The 25,194-nt window shown below is 42.1% G+C and overlaps 1 protein-coding gene, 3 non-coding genes and 1 pseudogene across 4 annotated transcripts; 3 read left to right on the forward strand and 2 right to left on the reverse strand.

Moving 5' to 3' along the window:
* Window positions 1-2,057: 2,057 nt before the first annotated feature.
* On the reverse strand, window positions 2,058-2,195 carry LOC119922574. Its single transcript, XR_005448662.1, has one exon. It is a non-coding gene; the product is annotated as a small nucleolar RNA SNORA7 (small nucleolar RNA).
* A 2,323-nt stretch (window positions 2,196-4,518) lies between these two features.
* Window positions 4,519-4,656, reverse strand: LOC119922581. Its single transcript, XR_005448669.1, has one exon. It is a non-coding gene; the product is annotated as a small nucleolar RNA SNORA7 (small nucleolar RNA).
* Window positions 4,657-5,214: 558 nt separating this feature from the next.
* Window positions 5,215-18,708, forward strand: LOC119922552 (annotated as a pseudogene).
* LOC119922583 lies at window positions 13,646-13,783 on the forward strand. Its single transcript, XR_005448671.1, has one exon. It is a non-coding gene; the product is annotated as a small nucleolar RNA SNORA7 (small nucleolar RNA).
* A 127-nt stretch (window positions 18,709-18,835) lies between the features above and the next one.
* On the forward strand, window positions 18,836-24,650 carry LOC119922553 (olfactory receptor 154-like). Its single transcript, XM_038742313.1, has 5 exons — window positions 18,836-18,857; window positions 18,913-18,952; window positions 23,739-23,871; window positions 23,974-24,221; window positions 24,314-24,650. The coding sequence occupies exons 1-5, from the start codon at window positions 18,836-18,838 to the stop codon at window positions 24,648-24,650; spliced, it is 780 nt and encodes a 259-aa protein (XP_038598241.1).
* Window positions 24,651-25,194: the final 544 nt, after the last annotated feature.

The following is a 25,194-nucleotide window of genomic DNA, read 5'->3' on the forward strand; positions in this document are numbered from 1 at the left end:
TTGATTGGTAGCTACTGGAGATTTTTGAGGAGGGGAGTAACATGCCCAGAGCATTTCTGCATAACGATGATCTGGGCAGCAGCATGAAGTATAGATTGAAGTGGGGAGAGACAGGAGGATGGGAGATCAGAGAGGAGGTTAATACAGTAAACCAGTCGGGATAGGATGAGAGATTGAACCAACAGGGTAGCAGTTTGGATGGAGAGGAAAGGGCGGATCTTGGCGATGATGCATAGGTGAGACTGGCAGGTTTGGGTGGCAGATTGGATGTGAGGGGTGTACGAGAGGGCAGAGTCGAGGACAAAACCAAGGTTGCGGGCTTGTGAGACGGGAAGGACGGTAGTGCCATCCACAGTGATGGGAAAGTCAGGGAGAGGGCAGGGTTTGGGAGGGAAGATAAGGAGTTCAGTCTTGGACATATTGAGTTTTAAATGGCGGGCAGACATCCACATGGAGATGTCTTGAAGGCAGGAGGAGACACGAGCCAGAAGGGAGAGAGCGAGAGCAGGGGCAGAGATGTAGATTTGGGTGTCATCAGCGTAGAGATGATAGTTGAAGCCGTGGGAGCAAATGAGGTCACCAAGGGAGTGAGTGTAGATAGAGAACAGAAGGGGACCAAGAACTGACCCTTGAGGAACCCCTACAGTAAGGGGATGGGACGGGGAGGAGGAACCCTTAAAAGAAACTGAGAATGAACAGCCGAAGAGATAAGAGGAAAACCAGGATATGACAGAGTCTGTGAAGCCAAGGTTGGATAGCGTGTTGAGGAGAAGGGGGTGGTCCACAGTGTCAAAGGCAGCTGAAAGGTCGAGGAGCATTAGGATAGGGTAGGAGCCGTTGGATCTGGCAAGCAGGAGGTCATTGGTGACCTTTGAGAGGGCAGTTTCCGTGGAACGTAGGGGACGGATGCCAGATTGGAGGGAGTCGAGGAGAGAGTTGGCATTGAGGAATTCGAGGCAGCGCATGTAGACGACTCGTTCAAGGAGTTTGGAAAGGAATGGTAGGATGGAGATAGGGTGATAACTAGAAGGTGAGGTGGGGTCAAGAGAGGGTTTTTTAGGATGGGAGAGACGTGGGCATGTTTGAAGGCAGAGGGCAAGGAACCAGGGGAGAGTGAGCGGTTGAAGATGGAAGTTAAGGAGGGGAGGAGGGACGGAGTGAGAGATTTCATAAGATGAGAGGGAATGGGGTGAGGAGGAAAGGAGAACAAGCATAATGAGGAGGACGAGGAGAAGGAGGAGAAGGAGGAAAAGGCGGAGAAGGAGGAGGAGGAGGAGGACTGGTATAATAATAATAGTTTTTGTTAGGTGCTTACTATTTGCCAAGCAGTGTTCTAAGTAGATACAAAGTAATCAGGTTGTACCAACTGAGGCTCACAGTCTTCATCCTCATTTTACAGATGAGGTAACTGAGGCACAGAGAAGTTAAGTGACTTGCCCAAAGTCACACAGCTGACTAGTGACAGAGCTGGGATTAGAACCCAATACCTCTGACTCCCAAGTCCGAACTCTTTCCACTAAATCACACTGCTTCTGAGGTAGCACTTATTGAGGGCCCACATGGTGAGGTGCACTGTATGAGGCCTTTGGAAAATATAGAATAAAGAAGTGACCCGTTCTCTGGTTACAAGGCACTTACAATCAGCAACTTGGCATTCATCAATATCCTTGTTTCCTCTACCATTGTCCAGACCCTAATCAGTTTCTTATTCAAATAGAAAACCATTGTCTACACTGGGTTTTTTGGCCATAAGTACTTAACTCTTGGCTTAGTCTGTAACGAGTGCTTCCTCCTGGACTCGATGTGCTCTGACTGTTGTGTAGCCATTCATTGTTGTCTTATGCTGTCAAGTCATGTCCGACCCATAACGACGCCAGGGACACATCTCTCACAGAACACCCTACCTCCACCTGCAATCGTTCTGGTAGTATATCCATAGGGTTTGCCTGGTAAAAATACGGATGCGATTTACCTCTGCCTACTTCCGTGCAGTAAACCTGAGTCTCCACTCTCAACTCTCCTCCCATGCCTCTCCTTCCCAGTACAGGTAAGTTTTGACTTGTAGCAGATTGCCTTCCACTCGCTAGCCACTGCCCAAGCTAGTAATGGAATGGATATGCCTCTGTTTGACTCTCCCTCCCATAGTCAAGACTGGTAGAGTACTGGAAACTCTCCAGGTGTGACCCTGAGAGGCGAGCCATCTGTAGCCCACTGCTTTTTCCAGGCATTGTGTCCCAAATGGCTGAACCCCATCTCACCGAATCGAATTCACCAACTCCTTAATCTCAGTAGGCTAATGCTCTCTTACTTTGCTATTCATCACTTCTGCTATGAAATCATCACACTCTTGACACAACCGTACTTAAGAGCCTACAAAGAGCCTAAGATCCTCCCAGACTAAGGCCCCCTTTTCCTCTGCGTCTCCTCCCCTCCCCATCACCCTGACTTTCTCCTTCTCCTCTACGCCCCCCCCACCCCACAGCACTTGTACATACTTGTATATGTACATATTTATTATTCTATTTATTTCAGTAATGATGCATATATATCTATAAATCTATTTATTTGTATTGATGATATTGTTGCCTGTTTACTTGTTTTGATGTCATTTTCCTCCCTTCTAGACTGTGAGCCCATTGTTGGGCAGTGACTTTCTCTGTTTGTTGCTGAATTGTAGTTTCCAACCACTCAGTACAGTGCTCTGCATGCAGTAAGCACTTGATAAATACGACTGAGTGAATGAATGAATACAATGGAAAAATAGGGCTTAACTAATATCTTCTCCATCTCTTATAGCTCTACTGTCTCTGCCTTCCGAACAATCTCTTCCACTGATGCCCAACATAAAGTTTTTTCACTTTCACCTCCCACTCAGGGGGTGAAAGTATTGTAAGGGACCCTGTTTCTTCACGTACCCACACCCAGATAATATCACTTACCTGCCAGATGATTAAGGAGCTTCTGTGGTTTACAGTGAAGTCATTCCCATCCTGAATCCTTTGCTCTACAGCCTGAAGAAGAAAGATAATAAAAATGCTCTTCTGAGAGCAGTGAAGAGAAAAATCATTTCTACAGGGACATCTGTCCCAGAATGCTAAACAAATATTGAATTGAACCACCCTCCTGTAATCATTAAATTCTTCTGCTTGGAAAATCTCTCCTGCTTTGGAGAGCTTGCTACTTCTCTATACATAGTTTGTTTTGAATATGGACTATTTGGCCACTTATGATTCCACAACAGTGTCGGAAATTGGAGTGTGGGATGTGTTCTTGTCAGTCTCTGCTGGTAATTTGCCTCAGTGCAAACAGAATTGATGAAGTCGCTGTATATACTGTCCAGGTGGTGTCCCCTTTTCATAGTCTTATTGATTGAATCATTCAGTTGTATTTATTAAGCACTTAGTGTGTGCAGAGCCCTGTACTAAGTGCTTGGGAGAGTGCAATGTAACAATAAACAGACACATTCCCTGCCCACAGTGAGCTTAAAGTCTAGAGGAGTTTACAGTCCAACAATATTGTGTTGACAATAGCACCTCAGATATCACATCTTTGCTGGCATCCCTTTCTTTCCAGAGCTAATGTTCCAATCAATCATTCAATCAATCAATAGTATTTATTGAGCACTTACTGTATGCAGAGCACTATACTAAGTGCTTGGGTGACTACGATATAACAGAATTGGTAGATACGTTCCCTGCTCACAACGAGCTTACATTCTACAGGAAGAGACAGACATTAATATGAATAAACAAATTACAGCTATGCATATAAGTGCTGTTGGGCTGAGGATGCATGAATGAAGGTTGCAATTCCAAGTGCAACACTCCAAATGTTGAACAGGTCAATCCTATGCATCTAGAAACATTGCCATCAATAATGATAGCTGCGTATTTGTTAAGCACTTACGTTGGACCAAGACTGTACTAAGCACTAGGGTAGATAGATGGTAATAATAATGATAATAATAATAGCAAACACCATTATTATTCTTATTATTGTTAAGCACTGTGCTAAGTGCTGGAGTAGATACAAGGTATTCAGGTCAAACCCTGCCCCTGTCCCCTGTGGAACTCACATTCTAAGAGTGGGGGAGAATCGTTATTGGATCCCCATTTTACGAATGAGGAAACAGACATAGAGAAGTTAATCAATGATATTTATTAAGTGCTTACTGTGTGTAGAGCACTCTACTAAGTGCTTGGAAGAGTACAGTTCAATCTAGTTCATAGACAAGATCCTGTCCCTCAAGGAGTTTACAATGTAAGGTAATAATAATAATAATTGTGGTATGTGATTGTCTTGTCTTATGCTGTCGAGTCATCTCTGACCCTTAGCGACGCCATGGACACCTCTCTCCCAGAATGACCCACCTCCATCTACAATCGTTCTGGTGGATCCATAGAGTTTTCTTGGTAAAAATCCAGAAGTTGTTTAACATTGCCTCCTTCCATGCAGTAAACTCGAGTCTCTGCTCTCAACTCTCTCCTATGCCGCTGCTACCCAGCACAGTGAGATTTGACTTGTAGCAGATCGTCTTCCACTCACTAGCCATTGCCCAAGCTAGGAATGGAATGGATATAGCTCTACTTGACACTCCCTCCCATAGTTGAGACTGGTAGAGTAGTGGAAACTCTCCAGATGTGACCCCGAGATGGGGTAGTATGTGCTAAGCTCTTATTATGTTCCAGGTACTGTACTAAGCGCTGAGGTGGATACAAGCAAGTCGGGTTGGACACCATCTCTGTCCCAGTTGGGGCTCACATCTCACTCCCCATTTTCCAGATGAGGTAGCTGAGGCCCAGAGAAGTGAAGTGACTTGCCCAAGGTCACACTGCAGACACGTACACAGCAAGCAAGTGGCAGAACTGTGATTAGAACGTTGTCTGATTCTCAGGCTCTTATGCTCTTTTCACTTGGCCACTCTGAACAGCATTTGGTGAAAGCCTGCACCTCAGGGAGCAGAATTAAGCTGCCCGCCATCAATGGATAGCATTTCGAGCAGAAGTTAGGAAACTGGACCTTGATTGAAGTATGATGTCAGTCTTTTTCAGGCTGTCAGCCCAGAGCATTCAGAGTTTCATCAATGAGAGTCTTTGCAATCAATGTCTTTGCATAAAGGCCCTGCAAATTCAGGAGTCCACCTCCTAGGAAATTCTGTATGTAGCTTCCAAATTCCACACTTAGTAAGTGTCAGTCAGCAACACTGTGAACATTATGGTGAAAAGCATTGGTGCAATAGTTAACGCTATTTGTGACAGCAAAGGGTATCCTTAAACAGCTTTTATCCAGAACTCTGACTGCCGTTCCAACAGAGTGTGACCATATGATTGATAACAAATTTGGGAAAGCCAAATTGAGAAGGATGACTCCCAGGTCTTCATGATTTACAAAATCAAAAAAGCCCTTGCGTGGTTAATTGAAGACCATTTACAGGGCCGATTTTGAAAGAAAGGAATCAAGGTCAGTCATGCAAACCATGAGAAGCAGCACAGCCATGTGGCTAGAGCACAGGCCAGGGGTTAGAAGGACGTGGGTCCTAATCCCGGCTCTGCCACTTGTGTGCTATGTGACCCTGGGCAAGTCATTTTACTTCTCTGCTTCAGTTACCTCATCTGTAAAATTGTGATGAAAACTGTGAGTCCCAAATGGGACAGGGACTGTGTCCAACCTAATTAACTTGTAGCTTATATCCACCTCTGCACTCAGTACAGTGCCTGGCAGATAGTAAATTCTTAACAAATATCATGAAAAAATAAAAACCTTCATTTCTGCTGTAATGCAGAGATTACAAGCTTATAGAACTTTACATCAAAGAACATTCACATGATAGTTTATATCTCAAGCCTGTTGCCACACCTGGGGTTTATCTATTTCATCCAATAGATCACATTTTCTCTAAATTGATTAATGTATCTGAAAACCATCACCAAATTTCCCAATAGTGTCCTATTCAGAACACTTAGAGAAATCACACATTATGGAGAAACAGAGTGCTCTTGGGTTTATCTTGCTCTGAACTTTTGTCTTTAAAAAACTCTCTCATAACCTCACTTTGAAAATGACCCGTGTGACCAATTTAATCCCTTCCTCCCAAAAGAGAAACAAGGATTGTTTGGTTAACTTTCTGGTGGAGAGATGCTCTGAGGTTCAAGCGGGGGAGAGGCTGTCAGCACTGTGTTGAACAAATCAAAATCTGACACTGCCCAGAATCCCTATAAATAGTGCTGGTGTGATCTTTTCTTGGAAATGGCTAGTGCTTTTCTGGATTTGATCTGAATATTTTCTTTGCCCAGGGATAGAGGATAGGAAAACACATGAAAAATTTATGACTGAAATTAAATCAGATGAGAAAAGATTTAAATCAGAGGGCTCTGATATTTCTTGGGAACTAAATCCATTTTGTAGTGAAGGAAAATCTGCAATGGCAAACTAGTAGAGAGAGGTTTCTTGGGGAAAGTTATCAACTTCCTCTGAATAACCTGATTCTTGGAGGGATGCATTTTCTTTAACCCCACAATGATAATTCAATGCTCACAAATAGGCAACAATCCGATATTATATCGTAATGAGTAGACTTAAAAACACCTTCTGAAGTCGTCCTTCTCTTTTTAAAGAACAACAAAATTTCCTTTAATATATGGCATTTTTTATACTCATTCTCCTTTTGGAACGATCCCATTGAGTAAGGAGAGTTGGAATTTCAAGTAGACCCTTTCCTTAACTCTGTCATATCGCCTAATCAGAATTGGCAACCACTACAAAGGGTAAGTGATTATGTCTTTGTCTAGTTACAATTTTGTAGTAAAAGCTGTATGATTGTATATTGGTGTCCTGGAAAGTTTCCATAATAACTAGGATCTTGGAGGCTTGTAAACATTCAAAATCTAAATTAAAGTTAAACCCCTCAAAGTTTCTTCATAATATATCCTCTCTGATTCATTTAAACACAAGAACAAATTTGACTTCAGCAAATTGAAAATTTGAGGAAGAAGGAAAAATAAATCAGCTTCACTGAAGAGATTTTTGCAAGTTAAAGCCATATGTGTGATTTATAAATGAAGTCATTTTTTTAAAGGCTCAACTGAAATTTCCAGAGTGAACTTCAGAGTTTACAATAATACAACTTGCATGATCATCATCATTATCAATGGTATTTATTGAGAGCTCACTATGTATAGAGCACTATATTAAGTGCTTGGGAGAGTATAATTCAACTGTGTTGGTGGAGACATAGCCTGCCCACAATGAGCCTACAGTCTAGAATGGGAGACATACATTAGTATAAATAAATGATTCGTTATATATAATTTAAAGATATGTACATATCTACAGGAGATAGATCCCTCTGGCTCTGCTCTCATAATGGATGTTGTGTTGAGACTTGAGAAGGGAGAGTAGGGATGTAACGTCAGCCTGCATTCATCGAAGATAGAGATTGCATTCAGCACTTGTGTGGAATTCCTGTAACCGGGCCTCAAAATAGCAAGGAATCAGTGACAATATGGTGTCAGGGCTGGATAGATGGCCTTCCCAGGATTCTTTGGGGCATACTCTCCACTCTCTTAAACTCATGCTTGAGGTGTTTCCTATATACCTGAGGCTAGCCATCTAGAGATAACAGCATTGGACTGAATGTTAGTAGACAGAGGTTCCAATCCCTGCTTCATCACTTGTTGCCTTGTGAACTTGGGAGAGTTAATTAACTTCTCTATGCATGAATTTTCCCATCTGTAAAATGGGGATGAAATACCTGTCTTCCCTCCAGCTTGGACTGTGAGCCTCATGTGGGACATGGACTGGGTCCCATCCAATTCTATTGCATCCACCCCAGCACTTGGAACATAGCAAATGCTTAATAAATAATTATCATTTTTATAACATAGGTTGAAATCTGTTGAAAAATGAGAAACCAGAAAAAGTCAGAAGAGGAAATAGGGGGAAGAATCACATTCTAATCCTTTTGCAAGAGTAGGCGTTCACAGGGTGGGTAATAATAATAATAATATTTGTTTAATACTATATGTCAAACACTGTTCTAAGCTGGGGTATATACAAGGTAATCAGGTTGGACACAGTTCCTGTTCCACATGGGGCTCACAGTCTTTATCTCCATTTTACAGCTAAAGTAACTGAGGTACAGAGAATTTAAGATACTTACCCAAGATCACACAGCAGGCGAGTAATGGAGCCAGGATTAGAACTCAGGTCCTTCTGACTCCCATGTCCGTGCTCAGTCCACTAGGCCATGCTTACTCCCATGGCCATCTTCTGTCCCCTTTACACCCAAGCATAAACACACACACACACACACACACACACACACACACACACACACACACACACACAGAATCCCTTTGTAGGTGCTGAACTCCCTAAATTATCAGAACTGTGGGAATAGCTGAGAGAAAATTAAGTTATTGCAACATCGTTTTAATTCTATGTAGTTGTTCATTGATTCTGCAGGATCGTAAGCTTTCTTCATTCAAAGTGAACATAAACTTCTCCCATCACTGTTGTCTGAAAGGGAAAACTTGGGATTCTCTGACTTCCCTCTATATCCAAGCACAGATAACGAACCAAATGTGACCAAGTAGCAGTATCCTTCCCTAAGTATGTTTCTTTATTAATTCTCCTAATATCCCCCAAACTGTAGGAATATTTTCCTCCTGAATTTCAATATTCATTTCTCAGTAGAGGAGAGATGCTGAAGCCATTGACTGCAGGAAAAGTTACTGGAATGACCGACTTCATTCTCATGGGCCTGACAGATTCTCCAAGAGCCCAACTGGTCCTTTTCATGGTATTTCTTTCTATCTATATGATTTCTGTGGTGGGGAAGAAGGGTTGATCCTGATAATCCAGAAAGACTCCCAGGTTCACAGACACATGTACTTTTTCCTGTGTGGTTTGTCTTTTGTTGATCTGAGTTACACCACAGCCATTACTCCTAAAACATTGGAGACTGTATTAACATCCAGAAAGAAAATCTCATTCATTGGCTGCTTTGCCCAAAAGTATTTTTTCATTTCTTTAGCAGGAACAGAATGCTTTCTCCTCTCTGCAATGGCATATGATTGTTATGTAGCTATCTGTAACCCACTACTTTATTCCTCTGTTATGTCCACAAGAGTATGCATCATGTGGCTTATTGTTGGGTCACATGGAGTTGCTTTTACAAGCTCCCTGATAGTTCTTCTGTTCATAGCTAAGCTGCTATTTTGCAACTCAAATGTAATTCAACATTTTTTCTGTGATACCTCACCAATCTTAGTTTTGTCCTGCACTGGCACACACAACACAGAAATGATGATCTTTATCTTAGCTGGCTCCACCCTTGCAAAGTCTCAGATAATGATTACAGTCTCTTACATGGTGATTATCTCTGCCATTTTGAAGATCAACTCCACTGTGAGAAGAAAAAAAAGCTTTCTCCACCTGTGCTTCCCACCTCACAGGAGTCACCATCTTCTATGGGATTCTAAATCTTTACATACCTAAAGCCAAGTAAATCTTACTCCCTGGGTAAGGACCTGGTGGCTTCTGTTTTTTACACCATTGTGGTCCCCATGTTGAACACCCTTATCTACAGCCTGAGAAGTAAAGAGGTGAAAAATGTTATGAGCAGAGTGATTCATCTGTATCCTATAATGAGGTGGCTGGAAGCAGGACAACAGGCAGACGTCACTAGCTGGAGAACGAAGGGGAAGTCATCACCATCATCATCAATCGTCTTTATTGAGCGCTTACTATGTGCAGAGTACTGTACTAAGCGCTTGGGAAGTACAAATTGGCAACATATAGAGACAGTCCCTACCCAGCAGTGGGCTCACAGTCTAAAAGGGGGAGACAGAGAACAAAACCAAACATACTAACAAAATAAAATAAATAGAATAGATATGTACAAGTAAAATAAATAAATAAATAAATAGAGTAATATATATGTACAAACATATATACAGGTGCTGTGGGGAAGGGAAGGAGGTAAAATGGGGGAGATGGAGAGGGAGACGAAGGAAGGGGCTCAGTCTGGGAAGGCCTCCTGGAGGAGCTGAGCTCTGAGTAGGGCCTTGAACGGAGGAAGAGAGCTAGCTTGGCGGAAGGGCAGAGGGAGGGCATTCCAGGCCCGGGGGATGACGTGGGCCGGGGGTCGATGGCGGGACAGGCGAGAACGAGGTACGGTGAGGAGATTAGCGGCGGATGAGCGGAGGGTGCGGGCTGGGCTGTAGAAGGAGAGAAGGGAGGTGAGGTAGGAGGGGGCGAGGTGATGGAGAGCCTTGAAGCCCAGGGTGAGGAGTTTCTGCCTGATGCGCAGATAGATTGGTAGCCACTGGAGATTTTTGAGGAGGGGAGTAATATGCCCAGAGCGTTTCTGGACAAAGATAATCCGGGCAGCAGCATGAAGTATGGATTGAAGTGGAGAGAGACACGAGGATGGGAGATCAGAGAGAAGGCTGATGCAGTAGTCCAGACGGGATAGGATGAGAGCTTGAATAAGCAGGGTAGCGGTATGGATGGAGAGGAAAGGGCGGATCTTGGCAATGTTGCAGAGCTGAGACCGGCTGGTTTTGGTGACGGCTTGGATGTGAGGGGTGAATGAGAGAGCGGAGTCGAGGATGACACCACAGTTGCGGGCTTGTGAGACGGGAAGGATGGTAGTGCCGTCAACAGAGATGGGAAAGTCAGGGAGAGGGCAAGGTTTGGGAGGGAAGACAAGGAGTTCTGTCTTCGACATGGAGGAGACATGGGAAGAGGACTCTGGTCCAGGACTTCAAGCCCAGACTCTCTGTTTAGCCTCCTCCCTCCCTCTGGTACTCACCGCAAGCCTTCTCTCTGTCGGTCTCTTCTGGAGCTCCTGCTGGTTTGGTCTGGGTTCCGCCTCCACCAGCAGCTCCAGGTGCTACCTCTGGTCCCTCCAGGGTGGCCCAAGCAGGGTTAAAACGACCTTAGGACCAGCTCCCACCCTGCTGATCTCCCCTGGCTCAAAGCAGCGGGGAGCCTTGGCAGCCTCATCACTTCATCCGGTCCTTGAAAGGAGAACACCAGCAAGGACCCTCAGGTCAGAGCCCCCATCTCCTCAGCCTTGTGTCCAGGGCTGTTCAGAAGGACCCAGCATCTCCCAAACCTCCAATAGGAAGATCCAAGAATGGGGGGAATAGGAGGTCCAGGGCATTCCCCACTGTCCCCTCCTCATGTCATCCTTCAGCCCAGAAACTCCAAGAAGCAAAACTTTGGCCTTGAATGACTTCACTGTGAAATCCATTCAGTTGGACCTCAGGCAGACAACATATTATGCGACAAAATGATGGGGACAGTCTTAATGAATGAAGGCAACAGAGGTGTGTTGCATAAGCCTTTTCTTGTAAAATTCATTGTCTTCTAGATTAGCCCCCACTCAAGATGATTTCCTCCAACCGCTATGCTCCTTATTAGTTCCCTGACCTTCTTCTGCGTGTTCGATATAATGATGATGATGATGATGATGGTAATGACAATGGAATTTGTTTAGCACTTACTACGTGCTAAGCAATGTTTTAAGTGCTGGGTGGACATAAGGTTAACAGGTTGGATGCAGTCCCTGTCCCTCGTAGAGTTTACAGTTTTATTCCCCATTTTACAGATGAGGTAACTGAGGCACAGAGAAGTTAAGTGACTTGCCCACGGTCACACAACAGACAAGTGGCAGAGTTGGGATTAGAACTGGGGTTCTTTTGACTCCCAAGCCCAAAAGGGATCTTCTGCCTCTGACTCCAATATTTATGGGTGATTTCTGTTCCTAACCAGCAGCATCTAGGGTCTGTCCTGCCTACCTCTTAGGGTGTGAGTCCCGTGTGGGGCAGGTTAGCTTGATTGTCTTGTGTCTGCCCCCGGGTTTAGAGCATTCTTATTATAGGAACATAATCTCACAACAAGAACACTTCAGTATATAAAAATGAATGCTAATAAGGGAGCATGTTTGAAATTGATAAAAATTGTCAAGGGTGAAGGCAGAGTTGAATATGACATTGTTATTGATCATATACTTGTCTTCTGTGTGTTCTTGGAAAAGTCACTTATCTTCTCTATGCCTCAGTTACCTCATCTGTAAAATGGGGATTAAGACTGCCAGCCCCAGGTGGGATATGAACGGAGTTCAAACTGATTAGCTTGTTTCTACCCTAGTGCATAGTTCAGTGCCTGACACATAGTGCTTAACAAATACCATTAAAAGTACTGAAACATTAAAAATGAAGGATATTCAATGAAGTTGAAGTTAATTCACAGGTGATTGAGGGCTCAACAAGGATTTCTACAGATTCATGGCCTTGGTCTGGAGAAATTATTAGGAGAGATATTAGATGTTGGAATGACAATCCATTTGGGTAAATAACAAAGAAGCAATCATTGTTATGTTCCAATCAATCAATCAAACATATTTATCAAGTGTTAACTATGTGCAGAGAATTGTACTGGAACTTGGGAGAAGAAAATATAAGAGAGTTGGTAGACACTTTCCCTGCCCACACTGAGCTCATAGTCCAGAATCTATTCCTCCAAGTACCATTTGTAGCCCCTGTGTGGGAGAGAATACCAAGTCGAAAGACCACTGTCATTTGTCAACCTGGCTTTTTTGTCTAATTAATATAATAACTGTAAGGAAACAAAACATATAACCACTTTTAAATGCAATCATCATCCATTTCTTTCTCAAATGGTATTTTTGTTGCTGTATAATTAAATATTATAGTTTGTAAATGCTCATCATGTCAACATTTAACTGGACAAACATATTTCTGTACTTTTCCAACAGAAATAAATACACAAACGCATTTGGCTAATAATCCTGTGACCTGCTTCCACTCAGTGGTACAAAATTAAGCCTATTACAGCACACAACACCTTCATAGGCTACTTGAATCTCTCCAATAAGCTTTGGACACCTTCTGGCCCCCCTTGCTTATATGCTATTAGAAAGAAAATCTTATATCAGGCTACTTTCTAGATGAATATGTTCATATTAAGCCTTAATAATTTCCCAGTCTAGTCTAAACTGGTTGAATCAGATGTCTCCTTATCCGAGTCCTCCAGATTTGACTTAATTCCTGAAGAGCAAAGGTGCTTAAGAATCGCCCCAATCATCACAAGCATTTATTAAATTTAGAGGCACTGAATTAAGCATGGGGGATATTTTTTTATGGAAGAGAATAATAATAATAACCGTGGCATTTGTTAAGTGCCAGGCACTGTACTAAGCACTGCCATGGATACAAGCAAATCAGGCTGGACATAGTCGCCTTCCCATGTGGGGCTCACAGTCTTCATCCTCCTTTTCACTCTTCTAGACTGTGAGCCCACTGTTGGGTAGGGACTATCTCTATATGTTGCCAACTTGTACTTAGTACAGTGCTCTGCACACAGTAAGCACTCAATAAATACGATTGATTGATTGATTGTGCAGATAAGGTAACTGAGGCACATAAAAGTGAAGTGACTTGCCCAAGGTCACAAAGCAGATAGGTGATGGAGGCAGGATTAGAATCCATGTCCTTCTAACTTCCAGGCCTGGGCTCTCCACTAGACCACACTATCAAGTGATTGCACAATTGACTGACATGGTCAGTCCCTTAGTTTGGTCAAACACTTAGTTTGGGGGAGGTGATAAGTATGGATCCTCTCAGGGTCACACCTGGAGAGTTTCCAGTACTCGACCAGTCTTGACTACCGGAGGGTGAGTCAAGCAGAGGCATACCCATTCCATTCCTATCTTGGGCAGTGGATAGTGAGTGGAAGGCAATCTGTTACAAGTCAAAGCTTACCTGTGCTGGGCAGAAATGGCATGGGAGAGAGTCAAGGGCAGAGACTCATTTATTATGTGGAAGGAGGCAATGGTAAACCACTTCCATAGTTTTACCAAGAAAACTTTATGGATATGCTACCAGAACGATTGCAGATGGAAGTGGGGCCTTCTGGGAGAGTATATGGCTTATACTATGGGTCAGGCATGACTCAGCATAAGACAGATAGATAATAAGTATGGAGAAAATACATCAGTGACTCAGAAACACAGGCTAAAGTTAAATAGTATAACATTGGATGGAAAGAGGGAAAACTAACTGTCCAGTGGCCAATGGCCTTTATCGTGAAATGCCCCAATGGGAGGAAGACTGAAGTGCATTCACAGGAGTCTATTTAGCCACAGCAGGAGCTATGTTGACTCAACCACTTTACGGGTTGTTGTTGAATGATGCACCTATCTTCACTGTCAAAATATTTGGAGTCTTCACTTCAAAACCAGGGGCTGGGAATTTTTGTGAAGGAAGGTGAATTGGGGAAATGCATTAGTGCATTTTTGTCAGGGAATAGGCAGGGCCAAGAGGGTCCTAGGCTGCCACAGTGTGGATCTCAAACGTGTTCCCCCTCCCCACCCCATCAGTCAGTCAGTCAATCACATTTATTGAGCACTTGCTGTGTGCAGAGCACTGTACTAAGGACTTGAGAGGGTCCAATATAAGAAGTACATTCCTTGCCCACACCATACTTACAGTCTAGAATGGGAGACAGACATTAATATGAATAAATAAATTACAGATATGTACATAAGTGCTGTGGGGCTGGGAGGAGGGAATGAATAAAGAGAGGAAGTCAGGGTGATACAGAAGGGAGTCGAAGAAAAGGAAAAGAGGATTAAGTCAAGGAAGAGATGTACCTTCAATAAGGCTTTGAAATGAGGCAGAGTAATTGTCTATCAGATAAGAGGAGGGAGGATTTTCTTTCCAGGCCAGAGGCAGGAAGTGGGAGCGAGATAGATGAGACCGAGGTACAGTGAGTAGGTTAACATTAGAGGAGTGAAGTCTAGCTGGGGGACCTCCACCACCACTACCACCACCTCTGGTGGTGGTGGGGAAAGGGGAAGGAACAGGAGGAGGAAAGTGCTTAACTTTCTCAGAGGCAAATACCACAGTGAATGGAAAATTGGAGGCTTTTGATTCAGAATTAAACATTCATAAACCCGATGTATAATAATAATTGCATTTATTAAGCACTTACTATATGCAAAGCACTGTTTTAAGCACTGGGGAGGTTACAAGAAGATCAGGTTGTCCCACCGGGTGGCTCACAGTCATAACCCCCATTTTACAGATGAGGGAACTGAGGGCCAGAGAAGTTAAGTGACTTGCCCAAAGTCACACAGCTGACAGTTGGCAGAGCCGGGATTCGAACCCAGGACCCCTGACTCCAAAGCCCGTGCTCTTTCCACTGAGCCACGCTGCTTCTCTGTATAGCATCAGAATGATGATACAACATATACAGCATGCTACAGCATATTGTAATGAGTAGGGAATTCAAAACAAAATAGTCAACCAATCAGTCAATCATATTTATTGAATACTTACTGTGTGCAGAGCACTGCACTAAGGGCTTAGGGGAATACAATACAACAGAGTTGGTATTCTCATTCCCTATCCACAATGAACTCACAGTCTAAAATGATGAAATAAAATAAAACTAAAACCCAGGAGTCCTTTGCACCTAACACTTGAGGCAGTCTCAACTTTCAATAGGAACGATATTTTTAGGCATATTAAAGTGTAATAGAGAAGCAGTGTGGCTTAGTGGCAAGGGCACGGGCTTGGGAGTGAGAGGTCGTGGGTTTTAATCCCGGCTGTGGCACTTGTCTGCTGTGTGATCTTGGGCAAGTCACTTAACTTCTCTGTGCCTCAGTTACCTCACCTGTAAAATGGGGATTAAGACTGTGAGCCCACCGTGGGGCAACGTGATTGCCTTTTATCTGCCCCAGCGCTTAGAACAGTGCTTGACATATAGTAAGTGCTTAACAAATACCATCATCATTATTATTATTAATAGAGAACCCTGAAATTGTTTGGAAAGTTATTTTTAGCAGTTCATTCAAATCCTATTAGCTCTTTAGCTCCGCAGTTAAAAGATCCATCTCTATGTCCTAAAGACTTGAACTCTTCTGAGTTTCCCTATCTCCCCTAACTCATGATTTGAGTGAGTGTTTGATGGATTAAAGAGAGGGGGAGTTGGGGTTGGGGGAAATCTTTCATTAACATTGCTTGAAAGGTTAGTGAGGGGCTGGGGAGGGGGCTAGAGTGAAAATCACCTCATCTTCTGAAGGAAGGAAGAGGAGGACAGAGCAAATATGTGTGACCTACAAATCAAAAAGACAGTTTTTCTCCCTGTGCCAGTCGTATTTAAAAGGTAGACTCCACACCGTTCATTTGAAAAGAAGTCATTCCATTTGAAATGTGCTTAGCTCTCTCTGAAATTACTTATTGAGCATCGACTTAAATGTACATCGTGGTACTAGAAACTTGGGGATATACTCAGGAAATATGAAATTAAGTTGTTTGAACAGAGTGAAAATGAAAATAAACTTGTGTGAATAATTACATAAAAACAAATAGATAATCCCTTAGATTAATGAAAGAGGGGCTCCTAAACCTACATACTGTCACTGCTGGTTTTTCTTGCCACTGTTAAAATTATTCAATGCTCATTCAGCTTACCTAAAACTGATAACTAGGATCTGTATTAATATATCACTCTGCATCTTTCCATTTGACCGAAGTATTAATTCTCCTATGTGTAGAATTTAGTGATGCTTTCTAATTAAGTTGTCATCCCCAATGAGGTAAGAATTGACTTATAATACTTTGTATTTTTTATAGAGCAATTTTTTCCCAAGGCATTTTCACATTACCTTTGTTCCTAACCATTTCTATGAGGTGGAGTCAGATATTACTATTCCCGTTTTATATATGAGGAAACCAAGGCATAGAGAGACTTAAGTGACTTGCCCAAGGTCACTCAGCAGGTCAGAAACGGAGCTGGAGCTAGAAGCTGGTTCTTCATATTTCGGTATCTTTGTTTTTTTTCCCGCTGCACCACACTGCCTCACATTTGAAAGTACTTGAACTTAACTGGAATAATGAGAATCCTTCCAGTCCCACTTTTTTTTGCTTCTTCTGGCTCATATTTGAATAGAAAAGCCCTTTATTATTAAAATGATTCCTAGATTAACTAGGAAGAAAAATAGTCTTACTATTCAGTAAAACTGAATATGAAACAGGCACTTTCATAACCTTTTTCAATAGTCAGGGAATGACAAAAAAGAACTTATTTTTTGTTTGGTGTAATGTATAAGGGGAATCGAGGCTCTACTGCCATTAGCAAGAAGAATAAAATAAAATAAACTGAAGATAGGTAGATAGATGGATAGATCCTATCCAAACAACTTCAAAAACTGTTGTTTCAGGTAAGAAGGAATCAGATACGACTAATGCATTTAACAAGTTATAAATAGTCAAAATGTGACTGTTTTACCTATCCAACCCAGAAAGACAAAACTTTGTTCTGTAGTGATTAAAACTCTCCTTGTGGCATGTAATGAGATTGGAGGGAGAGGGACAGAGAGCCCTGGAAACAGAGGAATTCGATCTTGGAGGGGTGCATGAACTACATATATAAGGCAATGATTGAAATCTTTTTAAAAATGACTTTTGCCTTTACGACTTTTCCAGTCACTGAAAGAAAACATTTGTTTTTCAACTAGGAAAGAAACAACATTTAGAAGCAGAGTTCCTTTTGCCTTAGATGGTCATGTTATCAAGATTACAGTTGAAACATAGTTTAATGCAATCACAGTTGTGAAGCCTTATGAAATCTTTATCTTAATCTTATGGATTAATAATTTTAATTATATAAAATATATGCAGATAAATAAACCAGCAAAGTCTAGAAGTTTGGATTGGGGGGGGGGAGGGGAGGTGAAGTACAGAGTGTTCTTCAGTGGGAGACTTTCCAAACAGAACTTTCCAGGAAGCTATTTGGATCCCCTGATTAACTCTGCTTCTGGTAAGTCTCACATTCAAAAGGCATGAAATTGATGTAAACAGAAACGAATTAATTTTGAAAATAAAAGAGACTTTAGGGTTTAAAGTAATATATCCCCTTAGCATCCCTAGATATTATTGATTTTGTCTTAATTTGATATGATTTTCCATTCCTGAATCATGGGAGGGAATTTTAATAATTAAGTGTCCCAACACTAATCAGAAACCTCACCAGAAGGAATACTTTTTTAATTCACTTTTTCCTTTATGCACCAGAATCCTCAATGACTTTCATGTCCAATATCAATACAAAAACTCCTTTCTTTATTCCTTCTTCAGCAGATTTCAGAAGTTGAGGAAAATGACTGAAGGGAATGGCATATAAGAGACTCACTTCAATCTCACAGGACTGAAGGATTCTCCAGATCTGCAGCTGATTCACTTTATTGTACTTCTCTTCACGTATGCCATCATCCTGGCGGAATACCTGGGAATGATCGTGCTCATCGAGTTGCACTACCGACTTCACACCCCCATGTATTTCTTCCTCAGCAACCTGTCGTTCACCGACCTGAGTTATTCTTCAGTCATCATGCCCAGAATGAGGATGAATTTATTAACAGCCCAGAATACCATTTCTTTCGTTGGATGCTTTGCCTAGATGTACATTTTCGTTCCTTTAGCTGGCGCTGAGTGCTTTCTTTTAGCTGAGTTGGCTTATGACCATTATGTAGCCATCTGTAGCCCACTGCTTTACATGGTTGTGGTATCTTGGAGAGTTTGTGTCTGGCTCCTGGCTGGGATATATTTAGTCTCCACCATCAACTCTCTGGTACTGCATCAGCCTCCTTTCCGATCTCCCATCGGAGACTAGGGTGACACTCTGTTTATTGCCAATGTTCATTCCTTTAATTTGATAGCTAGGAAACTGAAAAACCTGAAATTAGATCTTTAATCAACCATGTGACCTCTTGAAAATGGACACCATATTGTTCTAGACAATGGGGAAGTTAAAAGGAAGATGTAAGATATGGTCTGTATGTTCATGCAACAAAAAGTTTTCCCTTTTACTTAACAGCAACTAAATTTCCACCTCAACCCAGAGACCAGTTCAACAGGTAAAGTCTCAGGGACCTGGAAGGGTTCTATGTCTCCTTTCTCTATTAGGAGGTTGGGAAATGTAGCTTAATTCCTGGAAGAAGTGACAGCTCATAACTTCTTCAGTGGACTTAACTCCAGGTGGCTTTATCCTTGTAGGTAAGGATCATATCTACCAACTCTACAATATTATATGTTGCCATGTATTTGTATCGTGTTCTGCACACAGTAAGCACTCCACAGGAAACACTGATGGATTGATATTAAAGTGATTCATGTGCTCAGAATATGAATGGTGTTTTAAAATGCTAAATCACGGGATTAATGTTCTGAGGAATCAATCAGTGGCATTTATTCAGCACTTACCGTGCGCAGAGCATTGTATTACTGCTTGGAGTTGGCAGACACATTCCCTGCCCAAGAGCTTACAGTCTAGAGGGATAAAGGGGGAGAAGGCATCACCAAATTCAGGGGAGATTAAAGATTCAGAAGTTAAACGATTCAGATAGTTACAAATTCTTTGCAGATCAAAAGAGAAGCAGCATGGTGTAGTGGATAGAGTATGAGTCTGGAACTCAGAAGGTCATGTGTTCTAATTCCTGTTCCTCCACTTGTCTGCTGGGTGACCTTGAGCAAGTCACTTCATTTCTCTGTGCCTCAGTTACTTCATCTGCAAAATGGGGATTGAGATTGTGGGTTTCACACGGGACAAGGGACTTTGCTTGTATCCACCCCAATGCTTATTACAGTGCCTGACACTTAGTAAGCACTTAACAAATACAATAATTATTATTACCTCTTTGATCTTATTTCACGGTGATTTCTTGAAAGTGTAAAGAACTGTGGACTATGTTATTAATGGGAAAAATAATTGGCTATTTTGAAGCAGAATTGAGACTTTATTACTCTCCCACAACGTTGGCCACAGTGCTGCCTCCCCCAAAGGGATGTACTGCTGGACTCCTTCCCACTGCTGCAGACTCTGGCCGTGATATGGTAGGCAGATACTTCATTCCAGAAGCCAAAAGACCTTTTGAAAGACAGCGTGGCCTAGTATATAGAACACAGGCCTGCAGGTCAGGGGGATCTGGGTTCTAATCCCAGCTCCGGCACCAGTCTGCTGTGTGACCTTGGACAAGTCACTTAACTTCTCTATGCCTCAGTTGCCTCATCTGTAAAATGGAATTAGGACTGTGAGCCCCTTATGGGATAGGGACTATGTCCAATCTGATTAACTTTTATGTACCCCAGTATTTAGAACTGTGCTTGGCACAAGTAAGTATTTAACAGGTATCATTATTATTGCTATTATTATTGTTATTATTAAAAGACCTGGTGGCCATCCAGCAGTTTCAGAAAGGCTGCTGGGCATTTTCTTGACCTGTTTTGAAGTTCAGGTCAAGATTAGAGGACTGTTCTAGACAATTATTCCATCTTATTTATTGAGTGCTAACTGTGTGCAGAGCACTGTACTAAGTGCTAGGGAGAGTACATTACAACAATAAATGGACACATTGCCTGCCCACAGTAAGCTTGACTGTGGGTGGGGAATGTGTCTACCAACTCTGTTATACTGTAAACTTCAAAGTGCTTAGAACAATGCTCTTAATACAGTACTCTCTCAGTAAATATGATTGACTGATTGACTGACTGACTGATTGATTGATTGTTCTGGCTCATCTGCCCTAAGGATCACCTCTAGCCCAAGTGAATCGCACCAGACCAGAGGACTCCTGACAGACTATTGTGATTCGGGAATTCTGAGGTGGGACATTCTAAAAATTTTAGAAGAAAGCCTGAGGAAACAGATGACATTAGTTACCCACTGAAGCCAACACCCACAAAGCAGTGTTGTCTCGGTGAAAGAGCCCAGACCTGGGAGTCAGAGGACCTGGGTTCTAATCCTGGCTCTGTCAAGTGCTTCCAGTGTGAGCTTGGTCCAGTCATTAACCTCTATGTGCCTCAGTTTCCTCAACTGTAAAATATGGTTTAAATACCTGTCCTACCTACTACTTAAACTGTGAGCTGCATGCAGAAAGAGACCGTGACCAACCTAATTGACTTGAACCTACCCCGGTTTTTAGAACAGTATGTGACATATAGGAAGCGCTTAACAAATACATTAAAAAACACCCTCCTTCTAGTCCCACCCTACTAGTAGCAGTAATTATTATGAATTATGTTTATTAAGCACTGACTGTGTGCAGATCACTGTACTCAGCACCACTAGCCAACAAAATCCTAGAATTTAATAAATTCACCGATCCTTGTCAGTGGATCAAAATAGAGTGTTGATCTAACCTGGCTCCACAACCTGCCTGCTGTGTGACATGGGCAAGTCACTTAATTATTTTGTGCTTCAGTTACCTAATCTGTAAAATGGGGATTAAATTCTCCTCCCTCCTACTTAGACTGTGAGTTCCATGCGGGACAAGGACTATGTCCAAACTTATCATAATAATTATGGTATTTGTTAAGCACTTACTATGTGCCAGGCCTACCCTGGTGCTTAGCACAGTGCTTGACCATTTAAAGAAGAATACAAGAACCATTTTTTAAAATCTTCATTTAGCACTAAGAAAGCCTTTCAGCATTTGCTGGTTCTGGAACATACAGGTTTGATATTTGAATGACAAAGTATTAAAACATGGCAACCCTCCCATCTCTCCAAATATAAGCTTACTCTAGACTGTAAGCTCCTTGGTGGCAGGGAACGTGGCTGTTTATTTTTGTATTTAACTCTCCCAAGTGCTTAGTACAGTGCTTTGCACACAGGAAGTGATCAATAAATACAATTGAATGAAGGTGTAGTCACACCTCTGAGTGTGAACTATCTTGGATGCCAAACTGGTGTTAGTGTGAAGAGAATTAAGAAAGCTTTCTGTCACCAGCAGATTCTTGAAAGTTGTTTCCAAGGCTGAGTTGAATGTTGTGTATTTAAGGTGATTGTAGTGGACAGAGAATTCAGGTTATTCGTAGAACATTGAGGTTTGTTGAGACAGAACTTCTACACACAGTACCGTCTGGGCTAGGGCATTCAGAAGGCAGTTTGCTCATCCTGAGCAGAAGCTTTGGGAATCTCAGACCAAGAAGCATTTCAAGTGAACACATCAGTACTGTGAAAGAACAGACTTATATGCACAATATGGAATGGATTTTCAGTCATGCATCAGCCTTGTCAACACCCATTTGCTTAACCAGATGTCAATAGGATATGTCATCTTCAAATGAGAAGACATGATTCTCTCAGCCTCTCCCAGATTTGTGAATGTATGTGTTCCATTAAAAATTAAGTTTTATTTATTCTGCTTCTATGGCTCATGAATATATCTATGCCTGTCTCTCCCACTAGAGTGTAAGCTCCCTGTGAGAAGGAAACAGGGTTTTGCCCTTTTGCCTAACCAAAACCCTTAGTGCAATAGATTGAATTCTGTATACACCATTACTCTTGGACATTTTACTATTTATCTGGCAACATTCAGTGAGGCCTGAAGCATTTGAACATATAATAGTTGTGGTATTTTTTAAATGCTTACTATGTTCCAAGCACTTTACTAAGAGCTGGGTGGATACAAGCAAATTGGGTTGGAGACAGTCGCTATCCCATGTGGGGCTCACAGTCTCAATACCCATTTTACAGGTGAGGTAACTGGGGCACAGGGAAGTAAAGTGACTTACCCAAGGTCACACAGCAGACATGTGGTGGAGCTGGGATTAAAACCTATGAGCTTCTGACTCCCAGGTCCAAACTTTATCATTAATAAAGGCCCAAATATAATATGCTGAATATTTGCTGGCCTAATTGAGTCCTCACAGAAAACAATAACATTGAATAAAAATGATTTTAAATGTCCCACTCCACGCGTTAGCACATTAAATGAACCCTCTTACAATGTAATTCAAAGTTCCCATATTAAAATAGGAATTACATTTATCTGGAGAAGTCAAGGAAAAGAGATAGCATTTTGACTTTTAAGTCCTTGTACTCTTCTCTTTCCCTCTCTCTATACTTGTCTCAGGAACACTGCCTTCCAAAGTGGAGTTCAAGTACCACTCCTTGCTGGTACATAGAGGCCCCATCTCCCCTACCCCCTGTCCAGAATATGTCCCACCTCTACTGCAGTGCAAGCTAGGTAGAACAGGATCTTACTAAAATTTGATAATTATTAATGTTCTATCTGGTAAGTGCTTACTCTGTGCCAAGCACTGAAGTAAGTGCTGGGGTAGATACAAGACAATCAGGTTGGACACAGTACATGCTCCTCACTGAATTCACAATCTAAGTAGGAGAGAAACTAGGCATTTGAATCCCCATTTTACAGATGAGAGAAGAGAGACGTTTACAGAAGTTTACAGATAAGTTAATGACTTACCCAAGGTCATCCAGCAGGCAATTGGCAGAGCCAGGATTAGAACGAAGGTCCTTTGACCCCCAGGCCTATGGTCTTTCCGTTAGGCCATATTGGCATGTGAGGAGAGAGAAGGATTCAGTGCATTAAAAAGATTCTGTGGAAACTTCACAAAGTGGAATGGCTTAGTGGATAGAGCACAGATGTTTGCAGATCCCTGCACTAAGAACTGAGGAAGCACCAGAAGCAGAAGACTCAGTATCTGATCTCAGGAGGCTTGCATACTTAGTTATAGAATAAGGCCTGAAAGACAATTGAGCCCAGTGAGGACACAGGAAGCATGTGAGCAGACCTCTCTCTGGAACAAAAGGAATCATGCCAGGGTCTGAATTAGTGGAATCAAATGTAATTTTGTCATCATTTATTGTAATGATACTTTTTTTCCATTTACCTTCAGATTAATCATATACATTAGAGAGATGGACCAGGACAATATCGCTGCAGTTCCTGAATTCATTCTTATGGGACTCACTGATCTCCCAGAATTCCAGCTCCTTCTCTTTTTGGTGTTTCTGGCAGTCTTTTGTGAGGTTTGGGATTGACTGTGCTAATCACAATCGACTCTCGACGTCATACCCTGATGTACTTCTTTCTTGGGCACTTATCTGCCTTGGATCTTTCATATTCTTCAGCCATTGCTCCCAAGATGTTACGCAGACTTATTTCTGGAGGTGAGAACTATTTGCTTGATAGAATGTGCCATCCAGATGTATCTCTTTGTGGCCTGTGTAACCACCGAGGGTTACTTCCTGGCAGTAAAGGCACATGATTGCTTCATGGCAATTGGCAACCCTATGCTCTATATGGTTGTTTTGTCTCTAAGAGTTTGCACTCAGCGCATGCTTGGTTCATATCTCACTGGTTTTCTCGAGGGACTCAGGTGCTGCTTATATTTCATCTGCCATTTTGCAAGTCAAATATGATCAACCATTTCTTCTGTGATCTCTTCCCAATCTTAAAATTATTGTGCAGTAACACTTTCCCCAGTGAGGTCTTGCTTTTCAGCATGGGGATTTTCAGTGGAACTGTCACCTCTCTGAAAATTGTGATGTCTTACGTATATATCCTCATCACTACCCTGAAGATCTGTTCTGCAGCAGGGAGATGCAAGGCCTTCTCCACCTGTGCCTCCCACCTAACAGTGGTTGGCTTATTATATGAGACCACCATCTCCATATACGTTTGGCCCAGTTCACAGTACGCACCAGAAAATGGCAAAGTGGTTTCCATGTTTTATACTCCTGTGATATCAGTGCTGAATCCTCTGATCTACAGCCTGAGAAAGAAGGATGAAAACGATGCTCTGTGAAAATAACACAAAGAAAAGCATCGTCTTGGAGGATGTAATGCATTTCTTATGTTAAATGATTAATTTTTGTCAAGATGAATGTTCTCATCAAGGTATTTCAACACCAGTTGTTATAATGTCATAGGTAGGGCTTGCTATAGCTGTACAAACAAGCCAGGTGTGAAAAACCATAGCTAAGGAGAAAATTAAGGATAATTCTAAGGTAGAATGGTTTCAGACTGAATTGTCTTTCGTGTCTCCATGTGTAATCCTTTTATTGGAAAATCCCTCCTGTATTCAAATGTTGCTGAAACACTCAATCATTGGCAATTAGGGCCATGACTGAGGGACAGGAATTCTTTGCATCAGTGTTCCACATAACATTTTGCTGAAAGAGATACCATGTGAAAAGATACACTAATGATTAGGGTTTCTTTGCTAACATTGTTTAAGAGTTTACCTTTGGTCTTTTGCATTTTATCTTAATATAATTAATCTTTGAATTATTTCCATATTGTTGTACCTCAAGTGGGTTTTTGTCCCTTCACTAAGGAATGAGGGATCA

The sequence above is a fragment of the Tachyglossus aculeatus genome, unplaced genomic scaffold (assembly GCF_015852505.1).
Source record: "Tachyglossus aculeatus isolate mTacAcu1 unplaced genomic scaffold, mTacAcu1.pri scaffold_108_arrow_ctg1, whole genome shotgun sequence".
NCBI lineage: Eukaryota > Metazoa > Chordata > Mammalia > Monotremata > Tachyglossidae > Tachyglossus > Tachyglossus aculeatus.

Coding starts and splice junctions, on each gene's coding strand:
- LOC119922553 (XM_038742313.1), top strand. CDS start 18,836: ATGGGGAAGTTAAAAGGAAGAT. Junction 18,953..23,738: donor CCCAGAGACCAGTTCAACAG/GTAAAGTCTCAG, acceptor ATTTACCTTCAG/ATTAATCATATACATTAGAG. Junction 24,222..24,313: donor GGTTTTCTCGAGGGACTCAG/GTGCTGCTTATA, acceptor ATTATTGTGCAG/TAACACTTTCCCCAGTGAGG.